The sequence below is a fragment of the Rhipicephalus microplus genome, chromosome 2 (assembly GCF_043290135.1).
Source record: "Rhipicephalus microplus isolate Deutch F79 chromosome 2, USDA_Rmic, whole genome shotgun sequence".
NCBI lineage: Eukaryota > Metazoa > Arthropoda > Arachnida > Ixodida > Ixodidae > Rhipicephalus > Rhipicephalus microplus.
The window spans coordinates 252,562,567-252,576,546 of record NC_134701.1 but is presented as its reverse complement, the minus strand read 5'-3'; the positions used below and the strand labels follow the sequence as shown (position 1 = coordinate 252,576,546).

General features: G+C 46.3%; 1 protein-coding gene across 2 annotated transcripts in view; it reads right to left on the bottom strand.

The window, feature by feature from the left end:
• Positions 1 to 13,980, bottom strand: part of LOC119169277 (cell adhesion molecule Dscam1) — a 146,491-nt gene that overhangs the window by 25,113 nt on the left and 107,398 nt on the right. For both annotated transcript variants that reach the window (XM_075879631.1, XM_075879627.1), the window contains exons 6-10: positions 13,255 to 13,372; positions 12,416 to 12,594; positions 7,440 to 7,706; positions 6,361 to 6,780; positions 4,708 to 4,869 (exon numbers count right to left, since the gene is read on the bottom strand). In XM_075879631.1, the coding sequence (XP_075735746.1) occupies positions 4,708 to 4,869; positions 6,361 to 6,780; positions 7,440 to 7,706; positions 12,416 to 12,594; positions 13,255 to 13,372 (1,146 nt within the window). The remainder of the gene's footprint in view (positions 1 to 4,707; positions 4,870 to 6,360; positions 6,781 to 7,439; positions 7,707 to 12,415; positions 12,595 to 13,254; positions 13,373 to 13,980) is intronic.

Genomic DNA, 13,980 nt, shown 5'->3' with positions numbered 1-13,980 from the left:
GCGCCGCACGCCGGCAGCTTGTCCGCCCGAGCATCTCGTGGATCGTTAACACCGCCATTTCGCCAAACGCTCATCGACTCGCTTGCTTCGAGGGAGGCAATCAACAGAAGTACAACTCCTTTCTTGATCACGTCCCCGCCCTACAGGGAAACATTATGGCCGGGAAGCTGACGGGTGGCTTACATTTTTTTGTGTACTCGATCTTGCTGTTTGTAAGGCTTCGCGGTACCACGTCAGAAACAGAGAGTACATGTCCGACCTCACCACTACAGAAACAGCTTGGGCAAGCCGATCGTTTCGTTTTAAATAACAAGAGACATACAGGTAGGTGGAATGAACTCGATGGCAGTGCAAGATAGTGTCTGCTTCGCCAGTTAGTTAATCGACCATATAGGACTGGTACGTTATGCAGACGTAGGTATTTATAGTAACCGAGCAACTTTTACAACGTATGACACATGGAACTTAAACTAGCGTTGCGTTAGCTGAAATCAATGCTCCGGTAATAGTGCAGAACACTTTGCAGCGACTCCGGGTCCCGCGGGTCTCATTTTGGTAGAGGGCCCCCGGCCTAGGACACATCGTCCAACAAATCAGATGAGGCGCTCGTAAGGACTACACAGATTCATTTACAAAGTTAGTAACTGATAAGTCGAAAGGAGGTGATCTAGAGTGATTATAACTAAACTGCTCAAAAGGAATTAAATAGCGCTGCGTTGGCAAACCTTGGCGCATTATCTGCAGCTTCAGCCAATACGGCAATCGATTGTCTAGGTGCTCCACCCATGAAGGCGAGGCAAGACGCAACACAAAGCACGTGGAGAGGGCATGGTCTAAAACGATGTCCTAATATGGTCATTAACGTACAACACCAACGTTTTGCACACGCCACCGAGATTTTGCACCCATCCGATGATCCTAGATGATCTGGGTTTCCAAGAACTCTCTCGGCAAGTAGAGTGTTCATAGAGGGACCGGCTCCCATCTGCATTCGGGTAGAACAATGTAGTGGCCTGACAGATCATCGTCGAAGATGCCACTCCATTTAGCCGGTGCTATGGAAAGAAGGGGAATGAGACGTCGTTGACTAATCCCTCGTCATTCGCTAGAAGTTATCGCCCAACAACTGCAAATTTCTGGGACTTGGTTTCTCCTCGAAAGGTGCAGCTGAAACCGGTTTGGGGTTTAGCTTTCAGCCAATACAGTAAATACCACGCCGTTTCAGGTCTCGCCAAATGCATGGTGACTTAGTAAATGACCCGATTGCCTCCTGGTTGGCCCGGAAAGCCTTTGTGCCTGGTGTGGAGTCGAGGTGACGATGGCTTTTACTGTCTTGTGCGTTTTTCGTAGCACTGGGCTGGTTCTGGGACACCTTTGTTCACGTTTGACAAAGAGGAAATCAGCCCGCCTTGACTGCACATTCTTGCTTGGAATGCGTCAAAGCTTTTCGTCGGCTTCACAGACGCCGAGCGAACTTCAGTGCGGATGACGGTCATAACAGTTTTCTTTCAACCCACCTTTGCAAGAAGCACTCATTCATTGCATTAAACATGTACGACGCTGCATTGGCAAGCGAGCATTATCTGTTCGTGCATTAAGCTATGACTGCGCGCTGCTGTTGCCCAATCTTGGTGTTCATGCGATTTAAAGGGACACAAAAGGGAAATATTAAGTCGATGTTGATTGCTGAAATAGCGGTCCAGAAACCTGGTAGTGGTACTTGTGTGCCAAAAAACTGCTGATTGTAAAATAAAATTACGTTTTAGTGGTCGGCGTCGCGTTAGCGCACTTCATACCCCCTCCTGAAAGTGGCCATCTCACGTCACTATCGCCGTGCCCAACGTTGCCCGGCTTTACTGCGCGGCCGCCAACACTAGTAACAGCATAGCGAAAGTAGCGAGAGGCACAGCAGCATTAAAGGCCATTGAAGAATTTTCTGCCATGGCCTTCAAGATGGTAGGCGTGCACGACCTGTCCAGTTTAACCAGGAAAAAAATTTCGAACCACTCGCGCCATTCCTCGTAGTATTGTCCGGCGCTTCTGTTTTCCATGAATCAAATAGAAACAAACAAGTAGTATTACGTCTCTTGATTCATGGGTGGTTCTTTATTTAGTGCCGCTAGTTCGATTGCGAGTGGTTAATTGTATCGGTAAAGTCTGAAGTCATCGGGACCATTTTGTGAATGTCCTCGTGGCGCATGTGTTACCTTAATTTCTCGGTAAGTAGGGTAGTACTGTTGACAATATAGTCGTCTTAGACATTGTCATACATTAAGATTTCACTCTGAGATGTATTGTCATTTCACTTTTGTGTTCTTTAATTGATTTAAAATTATACACGCAATTTCCTTGTTCGCTCAAAATGGGCATAGCCTGTACGGCAACTTTTGAAGTTTTATGTGGTGCTTCTTCAAAGCATCAAAGCCACGGCTCTTTTTTTTTCAAGCTCTAAGTGGCGCGGCTTGCCTTTTATGAATGCTCTCGATGACAACGCTGGTTAAAGAAGTGGGTACCACATTCATGAACTCCATCTTGTGCCTTACCTGTGGACTCATTAGCTGTAGCACTTGCAGATACGTCAAGTTCTTTGCTGCTGTGGCTTTTTCGTTAGCGGAATAACACGTACGGTTCTTCTTACGTCGGTTTCGAAAATTAATCCTTATCAACAACTTCAACATCTCTTTCTTCGTAGTTTTCACGTTTATGCCCGAGCCTTTTCAGACGCAATCTATGGAGGGCCCACAAGTGCGCAAACCTTACGCAACATTACTTACAGACACATGTTTTATTGCGGCAAAATAATGACATAGCACGTAGATTTATGAATACTAAGGTTATCAAATATAAAGTTATTTATATTGAAATCAAATATTTATTTAATCCAAATGAATGAAAGAAGTGCTACGTTACTCGAAGAAACAAACATTTGAGACCACTACTGAGCGCACTTTAGTTAAAAGTGAGCATGGCGGCTACGTGTTTCTTCTGCCCATATAAGAAATTTTGTACTCACCCATGTAGAATTGTATGTGTATATATGCTATTTTGTTTTTTTATCTTGTTTATTTGGAACGATCAAGTGGAAAGAGGTAGCCGTCGCCAAGCAACGGTGACAACGATTTCTTGTTTATGTTCTATTTCAATAAAAAGGGGGCATTGTAAGAGCCCCTTTTTTCTTTGTGAAGCACGAGATAAGTGAGAACTAGCAGACAGGACTCGTCATCATGGCTACTAGCAGCGCTAGCACTCCAACATTTAAAGGACTCGTAAACCACCTCCGATATTTTTTTCGAACGTTTCAAGTAAGCACGCGCATCGTGTGGAGAATGCTGTCACGATCAACAATTCTACACGTGGCATCGCTACGAGCCGCCGGCGAGCCACAAATTCTGAGAAACTATCGCTCTGTCTTTCCGGGCCTGTTGTGCCTCCGCATGAGGCGTCGTTCCAGTATCTCTGACGCGCCGATACAAACATGCTGTGATTGGTCAACTACGACTTCTGGTCAGTCTGCAGGAAGCTGTCCACGCTGCTTGTTGTTCGTAGTGTTTCCAGCGTGCGTGTGTCCACTCACGAATCAGCTGCGGAGGTTATCTGACACGTTTAATCCTCCTTGGTGTGTCCCCGTGCGGGTTCATCGTGTCGGTGATCCATTGAACGCGTGTGGACAATGCCGGGTTCATACTGGCACGACTCGTATAGGCAAGGCAGCCGCGGTTCGACAACAAGCACGCAGCTAAAAAACAACTGAAGGAGCTGAGAGACGGTGTCGCGAAAGCCGGAAGTGGACGATGTTTTAAGCAGCACGTCAGCGATGATGTATGCCACATGAGATTGGGTGGGAAGGGGTGCTCGGCGAGAGGGCAAAGCGGCTTCGGGAGAGGATACCACGAAGCGCAGGAGAGAGTGAAAGGAGGGATCGTAGCAGTTTTCATAGTTAAACGCGTCGAACTTCGCTATTGCGGCACCGTTTCGAGAAATCCTCACGGCTTCGTGTTCGTCGAACACTCGTGCACAAATTTCCTCATAACAACTAAATTTCGACCTCAGGGTGGTTTACCGACCCTTTAAATGCACATATATACCCAATAAAATAGACAGGGGGGGGGGGTGACCGGTGCTGGAGCTTTGTTGGTAGAGCATTGGATATATTGCTCGAATGTCGCAGGTTCTGTTCCTGCCAGTGGCAAGTTATGTTTTTTTGTCAACTTTACTTTTTTTCACATTTACACCATAATTACTACGAACAACACACCCTATATACTTTCCTTGGCTTTTTTGTCTGTTAGGTCTCGTAATTTATCCTGATATCATTCATCTTCGGTTATTGCATAAATAGAAAACAAATATGAGGCTACAAATAGGGTTTAATTTTGTTTTCGGTTACGTTCATTTTAGCAAAGAAAAGTCACAATGTCGACGTGGCTTCTAGGAAGGGACACGTAGAAGAACTCGTCGAACATGGTAGTGCCTTCAGCGAAGTGACCACACGCCAAGAGTAAATGCGAGATCAAATCTAATAAAGATACATTACGATGCATAAGGTTTAATTTATCGATATCGTTATGCATCTTGCAATTTCTCAGCCACTTCTCGGAACAACTAGCTTACACAAGCGGTGCACGCGTATGTGTACAAGGCGTGTCAAAGGCTGCAGCGAGCCTTAATGCAGCGAGCCTTAATGCGCGGCACAAGTGCCGGCCTTACTTCTGACGATGACGCGGATGGCCTGCTGCACAGCGGGACCCGCGGGACTGTCCACAGAGCAGCTGTACTCTCCAGAATCCTTGGCCTTCGTCAGGGTCTCCAGCAGTAGCGTGCCATTGGAGAACACGGTCTGCCTTTGGTTTACAGGAAGTTCACTGCCGTCTGCAAAGTAAGAGGCGTAGTGGGAACACTCGCTTCTCATGCGCCTTGTAGTACAGGCGCACGGCGGTACAGATAGCGCATGCACGACAGGCAAAGGATGCAAGATATGCGCAACGTGCACACTCCGTCTTGTCGCTATCAATAGATATTCAGCTTGAGATAGTCGGTGTTGTATTTTTCGTGTTTATTTCCTTTTTCTTGCTGTTACCAAGGAACGAAAGGACGAACAAAGCAAAACTATACGTGCAGCTGCTCATTGTCACTAATGCCCCTTCACTTTTTAAGATGCGAAGCATTTCTTAGCGAACTTCAGCGACTTTGAGCGTATCTATCTATCTGTCTATCGATCTATCTATCTATCTAACCGCTTACGTTTGAGTGCTCTCGTGGTCATCCCCTTAAATTGGCGTGAACAAAAATAAGCATGGGAGGGTAAGATGGTTTGACGAATATGACGCGCTGGTCAAGACCTGAATATTGCCGCATTCCCGTCGCGTACGTCGTTAAACACTTCGCGCCAGACAGCGGCACATACTCATGGGCGGGTATGTGCCACTTGTATGCGGGTATGTGCCACAGGTCATTGACACTTAGTATCTAACCACGAACGACGAGAACACACATGGGCAATTTTAACGCGTGAGCGTTAAGAAATACCCGATGTTCGTAGCGTCGACGCGACGAATGCAAATAATAAATGTCAGGGCCCCAGCTAGAATCGAATCCAAGTATTCTGCGCGGCAATGAAGCATTTTACCATAAAGCTACGACAGGTCTCGGAACGTCTTTTCAAATAGACGCTAATCTTCGTGAAACGTCAAGAGTGCATGGTTGCAGTGCTGCCAACCCAATTTTATAGACCTTACATAAGTACACCTTTGATACAGCCGTCACGTCGGGTTAACGTTAATTGTGGTTAGTTGCCATGCGCTGAAGTTGATTTATGTAGCAGTGTCCAGGGCCAGCATACTTGCGAGCATCAGCGCTTCATGTCAGCCTCCGGTGTTGCTAATACGCATGTTCCAGTTGGCATCGTCGCGCAAGTGCAAACAACTGGTTATATAAGCGTCTGCAACTCTTCGGCCTATGTCTGTGCGTGCAACACTTGAACATATATTAGGCGTCATTTCATGACATGCCGCCCAATAAAAAAATTGCAACACGGTCACCTTCCCTCCGCATGCTTCGCATAACGTCGATTCTCAGGTACGTGGGATCTGCCGAATTTTTTTCGCTTATCTAGGACGACCATACTTTTAGTACAGAAGCACTTTTCATAATATTGGCGCCAGAACTTTTAAAGAGAAAAAATAAGCAGTGAACGCAATACTATGGTAATATTTACAACACGCCCGTCATACTTCTGTGAACTTTCAGTAAAAATCTAGTTGTTGTGGCACACTATAAACACGAATAAAACAAAGGAGATTAATGTGTGGTACAATTGCTTTTGTTTACTGAGCAAAATGAACATCGCTGCAGTGACCACACCTTTGAACCAAGTGATCTTGTCGTACGGGTATCCGCCGAATGGGCACCGCATCACGGCGCGGTGTCCATCCAGCGCGGTGATGTTGTACGCCGGCCGAGTGAAGAGCGGACCGCGCACGTCAAGCCTGAAGTCATGCACCACTCGTCCCGCAGCATTGCTCGCCACACACTGGTAATTCCCCGAGTCTGATGGCTCCACCGACGTCCAGTTGAGGAAGCTGACCGCATCGCCCGTCACCGAGTCGCTGGTTGACCATAGACGCAAACGAGGACCGCTACCGGACACGGGCCACGCACCGTCCAACGTCCACGTGATCGAGGGTGCCGGGTCGCCCGATGCCCGGCACCCTAGGCTCGCGGGAGACTTGGGGCTTAGGCTTCCTGAGGTGCCGTACGTTCGCTCCATGCGTGGCGCCCGCTCTGCAAAAATATGCAATGTGAGTGGAGCAGTGACTGAAATGCAATTTGCGAAACCTACTATTGTTTCTGTGATAGGCTTGAGTGTTTAATGGACCCTTCTCAAGGTCATTTTGCAAATTTAATTAACAAGGCACTCTGGTTAAAAGTCAAGGCTGGTGGCACTTAATACATTACATATAGAAGTACGTTCTAGGCTTGGTACAACGATGAGAAAGATGTCCGCGTCCTTCCCTTCTTACGAAATAATATGAGCTGCATTGGTACGAGTAGATACATAATAGTGTATAGAACTCTACAAATCCCTTACGCGTTTCAAATACACACAATAATTCCAGTTGCACTGCACACATGAAAAGATGAAGCATAGCACAACAGCAACTTTTATTTTCCTGTTGAACATCTGATTGTATACCCAACAAACCCACTCCCCCTACTCATCAGGCAACATTCGTTCTAATCTTGTCAAGCAAAACTGGCGGTCATAAAGCTTTCACGAAGTATGAAAGGCGCTGTCAGTTAGACATTCAGTCAGTCAAAAAAACTTCATTTGGATCCTTAGCAAGGCGCAGTAATGCTACAGTCTTCAAACAAAAGCAGTTGAAAGCATTTTTTGCAGTGATGAGATGCCATCGAGATGAAAAATTGGTGGCTCCACGTACCTCCCACAACGAGCTCAGCCGTATCCTGCGCAGACCTACGTCCATCCCTGGAAGTAGCGAAGCACTGCAGCATGCCACCCTGGTGCCGGGCCACAGCAGCGATTCGCACGAACCCTCGCTCGAGCCGCTGAAATCCCAGCGGAAGCGGCGACCCGTTTAGGCGCCACTCGAGTGACGCTTCGCTGCTGCTCGCGTTGCACTGGAAGGACACCGAGTCACCGGCCTCGGCACGAACCAGGCGTGGACGGATGGTGACGGACAAGTCTCCTGTGTGCATGCAACCACGGGGAGCAATAATTGAGCTATGCAAGCGACACAGTGTAATGGCTGCTGTACATTCATTGACTGAGAAAGCCTAGGTAGGCGTCTTCATATATATATATATATATATATATGATACTTCTCTTGTTCTTCCTCCAATGCCCTCTTGTTAAGTTCGCGACAAGGCTCTGTCGTGACGTGCCGACGATGCCGTGCTGCTCTATTGCTTTCAGCAACTTTCATTAAACATGCATCTCGCGCCGGGGTTTTTTTTTTTGCTAAATATATGCCGGGGGTTTTTTTTTGATACATATATATGGGTGACAGTTTTGAGAAGCTGCATAACATGGTCCAAATGATGAAATAATAACGGTGGTTGCAACTAGTTTGGTAACTACTTTGTTCATGTAGCCACCAGAAGTAAATATTAATATTCTACAAAAGAGTGAAATATCTTTCTTTTTGTTTGATGATTCTAATGATATTGGTTGCGTTATAAACTTGCCAGTTGAACACACGTAATGTATAAATGCCTGGTACGATTTACGTACCACAGAAGAAGAACCACCGCAGGAAGTCCTCGCGCTCGGCCACTAGTTTCCTTGCAAGCAGGTATAGTTGACAACAGCGCTGGCATCGCAGTGCCTAACAGGTCCATCCCAGCTTATCTTGTTCTCGATGCATCTCTAAAGAAAAGACCTACGCTCCAAGGATTGTGGCAGAAGAGGCTAATATACGAAAAAGAAAAAGAAAAACGGCTTCCCTGTTCACACCAGGCGACCGATAATTGGGTCTGGCATCTACAAGCGGCTCCCGAGCATTGTGTTGCGAGCACAATAGGTTGGCTTGCTTTGGCAGTAGGCCCACACATTGTTTATTTCGTGGATCCCACGTATACAGTGAGTGAAGAGGGGAGAATGAACGGCCGAGGATGTATGTATACACGCACGTGAGCACGGTGAGATAATCAGGTGGGCGCTGCAACAAGAGGCCCTCTCAGTGAAAGTGAGGAAACACGTAAAGCCTGCAGTTTTTTTTTCGCGTTTTTTTTTTGTCTTTGCTACGTTCAACTTAATTAAAGACCCCTATTTGCTTTGATTTTTCGCGCGTTCAGTGTTGTGAGCCTAAAGTCTGGCATACGTAAGTTCTCTTAGCTTTGAGGAGACAACTAACGCATGCGGCATGGCTTGACTGGAAGCGCCATCACCATCATAATCATCATCATAATCATCATATTCATCATCATAATCATCATAACCATAATGGCTATGCCCACCGCAAGACAAATGCCTGCAGTGGGCGTAGCCAGGCACTGCAGATAGTACGCGTTTACGTTTGCATTTGCGGCCTTTATTTCTACACAGCTTATACTACTACTACTACTGCTACTAATACTATTAATCACGCCGCAATCACCGTCATCATTGCTAGCGTAAAGTCATGGGCGTAAATTTAGAAACCTTTTCGTTCGCGAGTCCTGCTTGTAATTTGCTGTCACCTTCCCTAATTATTTAAGCACCGTTTCATGATTGGCTGAATTTTGAATGCGAAGCGTTTCTTAGCGAACTGCGGCGACTTTGAGCGTATCTATCTATCTATCTATCTATCTATCTATCTATCTATCTATCTATCTATCTATCTATCTATCTATCTATCTATCTATCTATCTATCTATCTATCTATCTATCTATCTATCTATCTATCTATCTATCTATCTATCTATCTATCTATCTATCTATCTATCTATCTATCTATCTATATATCTATCTATCTATCTATCTATCTATCTATCTATCTATCTATCTATCTATCTATCTATCTATCCGTCTGTCTGTCTGTCTGTCTGTCTGTCTGTCTGTCTGTCTGTCTGTCTGTCTGTCTGTCTGTCTGTCTGTCTATCTATCTATCTATCTATCTATCTATCTATCTATCTATCTATCTATCTATCTATCTATCTATCTATCTATCTATCTATCTATCTATCTATCTATCTATCTATCTATCTATCTATCTATCTATCTATCTATTTAGCCGCCGACAACGTTTACCTCTCCTGGTGGTTTCTATAATGTTATCAATACCAAACTTGGTATGGCACAACATGACTGTATGAAGCACATATTTGATTAGTCATAACATGAAAATCATGATATGTATGTCATGAATGTAATGATTTAAACTTCATTGTTCTGCACCTCTTGCGGTGATTTTGTTCACATGGCATGTTGCAAAACTGGTATGGCATGGCATGATTGCATGGAAAACACAAGCGACAGGCTCTAACATGAAAATCATGAGATGCGTGTCATGTAACAACATCACTACATGCCACGCTCACGATGCGCACGCGGCCGTATCGCTAGCTTCGCATGTACCAAACTCGGTATTACGTGACGTGAACGGACGGCCATAGGTAACTGACACATCCAAACATGGTAATCAAGAGAGGCGTGTCATGTAAGAACATGACCATATGCCACACTGATGATGCACTCGCGGCCGTTTCGCTAGCTTCACATATGCCAAATTTGGTATTACGTGACGCCAATGGATGACAAAGGTATGTAACTGGTGGAAACATGATAATCATGAGATGCGTGTCATGTGAGAACATGACTACATGCCACCGTCAAGGCGCCAATACATTTCAACGTGATGCGCTGCGCGTGCTCGCCGGTGTTCATTTCATCGTGTCAGGCCGGTGTTTCGAAGCCAGGCGCCCGTCCAGACCGTCCTGCGTTGCTTTGACGCATGAGCGTTTCAGCGCGTCCGGCGTCCCTCCATCACAAAAAGAGGGAGACGCAGTGTTGTCTGGGTAACGCATCGGCGCGAAATGCAGCATGTCGCATTTCTCTCTGGTTGCCATCGAGCCGTGCCGACGGACGCTAGTCGCACGTGGTGTCAGACTATAGAGTGCTCGCGTATTGCTAACGTAGCATTGCTGTGTCCAGCGTTCGCGCGCGTCAACGCTACATTGGATTAAATTGGGCCCTTCATGATGCGCTCGCGGCCGTTTTGCTAGCTCCAAATATACCAAAGTTGGTGTTACCTGACGTCAATAGGTGACAAAATATATGACTGGTGCAAACACGATAATCCTGACACGCGTGTCATGTAAGAACATGACAACATACCACGCTCATAGCGTGCTCGCGGCCGTTTCGCTAGCTCCACATATACTAAATTTGGTATCACGTGACGTGAATAGATGGCGAAGGTAAACAACACATTCAAACATCATAATCATGACACAGAAGTCATGCACGGCATCATTTGCCTTCACCTCGTAACGTTGTGCTGATTTTAAAGTGACCTATCAACATTTCTCATTTGTGCTTCGCATATCATCGATTCCCACCGTACGTGGAATCTCCCAATTTTTGCTTGTTACAAACGTCTGCGGCGTAAGGCGTTCTTGTGAACACGACGGGTCGCTGAGTCCTGTTGAAATGCGTCTCGCGCGAGCGACGAAGGCTTTTTGCATTGACACCACGCGCCTGTCTACGGCACGCGTATAGGTTGCCTTCCCGACGTACACCGTTCCTCAAGGCACGCCGACGACTAGCGTTCGGGGCAGGAATGAATGAGCGAGAGGCCCAGAAATCTCTCTCGACCGCAGAAGTGATTTTCGTGCCGCTTGGTCTCCACCGCGTTGCGAGGATCGATACTTGGTTCCAATACCATGCAAGCCGGCTTCCGTGCGGAAACGTGGTCTCTCTCTTCGACCACCACAGCTATACCGCGCGGCGCACGGGTTATTTCGACCGCTGTATCGCGAGCGATGTATAATAGGAAGTGGAAACGAAAGAGCAGAGGGAGAGAGAGGTTATTGTGGAGAGGGAGCGCCTGCGCTGGTTGGTCTTAATTGTCTTCGATGCATACTGCAACTCTTTTTCTCGTCCTAAATTACTATTGCGCCGCTTGCTCGCAGCAGTGCAGCAAGCAGGCAAGCGTCGCCCACGCTATACGAACACGCGCTCTTGCGTTCCGAATTTTATCGCTGCCGGTTTCATCAATACGTTTGTTCGAAAGGAGGGAATAAATGAGCTTGAAAGTTCCTTGCAACAAAGAACAGGTAAACTATCGAGCGCGAAGCACGTATTTTGAGTTCGGCCTGACTCGAGTCGCTTTTGCATCTTTTGAGGGTGCGTCGAAAAGCGTAGAAGTTGGAAGAAAAAAAAAAGAGGACATGGGCTGAATTCCCAAACTTTTCTTTCAGAAATGCGTTTTTCCGTTGGTGATCCAACTTCGTTCATTGTATGGATGGATAGATAAATAGATTTATCAATTTATAGGTAGATAGATAGATAGATAGATAGACAGACAGATAGATAGATAGATAGATAGATAGATAGATAGATAGATAGATAGATAGATAGATAGATAGATAGATAGATAGATAGATAGATAGATAGATAGATAGATAGATAGATAGATAGATAGATAGATAGATAGATGTTAGGCTACTTCATTACCTGGTACATGGTTAGCAGCTCCAAGTGAAATGACACGTACAGTCACGCACAAACACATACGTTTAAGCGTTACTGGTGTTTAAAACGTGGTATTTGTAGGAGTCGTAGATCACATTGTTTTACTGCCGCATGCCCCACCCGCCTCTCCCCTTGAAATATGACTACCCCCTGCAAGCGATTAATAGTTTTGTCCTTACTAAACGTTCATGAACCTGGCGGGAAAAAAGCACGCGTGCTCACCGATGACTGAGAGCTGCAGCGTGGCCCTTGCTTCTCCCAAGGTGTTGGAGGCAACGCACACGTACTGGCCTTCGTCTTCGGCGTCCACTCCTCCGCTCCAGTGCAGCACTCCGTCGAGCACCGTAGGTGCAGGCGAGGACGACACCGGTGCCAGCCTTTGTCCCTGCTTGCGGTACCACCTGTACAAGTGGTAAAACTGGTCGTCCACAGGTGGGCAACACCCAAGAAGCCGTGGCTCAAGCGGGCATCATCAACCGCGAGTGTACCACAACTCGCAGTGTGCATTGCGAAGTGATCCACACGTCCGGTATTCTTTCTGGCCACCCAATGAGCGAGTGATAATCGTAGAAAGTCGGCTTGAGGAAGCTGGTATCAATTTAATAATTATCACAAATGTACAGAGCCCCGAAACCCGCATCTCCACTTGGCTTTAAATATATTTTTTGTTTGTTTATAGAATTTGCCCCCGTTGGGTACCAAGCACAGTGATGAGGAACAAGTCGAGTGTGAGAAGCTACAGGTTCGTTAGAAGCACGAAACAGTGTGCGCTACACAAAATAGCCTTTATAAATCCGTTTCGCTGCAACAACACTGGAAGCAGAATCCCCCCAAGAGCCTGTTTTATTTGCACCATTCTCTTTCAATAATGAGCTGTCATGGCATGTGTAGCTTTTGACATTTAGAACAGACTTGCCGATAAGTGGGACGATATATAATAATGAGTGTGTGAAAGTGAAATGAAATAAATTAAGGCAATGTTTGTTTTATTTTATTAAGATTCGAGTTCCGTGATCGCCGAGGCGGCCACTTATCTCCTAAGAGGCATGAATGAGGCTCACTTGAACTTCGGTGGAGGCCAACCTTGCGCTAAACAGACTAGGTCAGTCGGGCGACCTTGGTCTATGGCCACGTGTCCAGAGTGAAAAGTGATTGATGGTGTCTGGCTTCCGCTTGTTTCTGCAAAGAAGGAGAGAGAGAGAGAGGAGGAGGGAAATAAGGGAAATAATAAAATCTGGTGGAACTTTACGTCTCAAAACCACGACATGATTGTGAACGACGCCTCAGTGGAGGGCTCCAGAAATTTAGACCATCAGGGGTTCTTCGAGGTGCACCGACACTGCACACTACAAGTGCCTCTAACATTTGGCCTCCATATTTATATGCGACCACCGGGATCGAACCCGCGCCCTTCGGGTCAGCAGCCGAGCACCCTAGCCACTGTTCCACCGAGGCAGATGGAAGATGGACGGCCTACGTTCATGCACAGAAACATAGAGAGGAGCAAGGATGTGTAAAGAATCCTTAGCTAATGCTTGAGCAACAAGAGGACATTGAGAGAGGCTGTAAAGATAGCAGAATAAAGAGTGCTTAATTTACCAGTTTACTCTATATCGCCGCTTCTGGCCACTCATTAAGGTGCATTGGACGTGTAGAAAAAATAAAACGTAGTATTTTGTTTCAAAGCATCAGCTCGAGCCAGTCGATACTCTATACTTTAGCACAGCTAAGCGCAGAACTTTTGCACGAAGGACGAAATAGACGCGTTACGTAATAAACAAAGATGT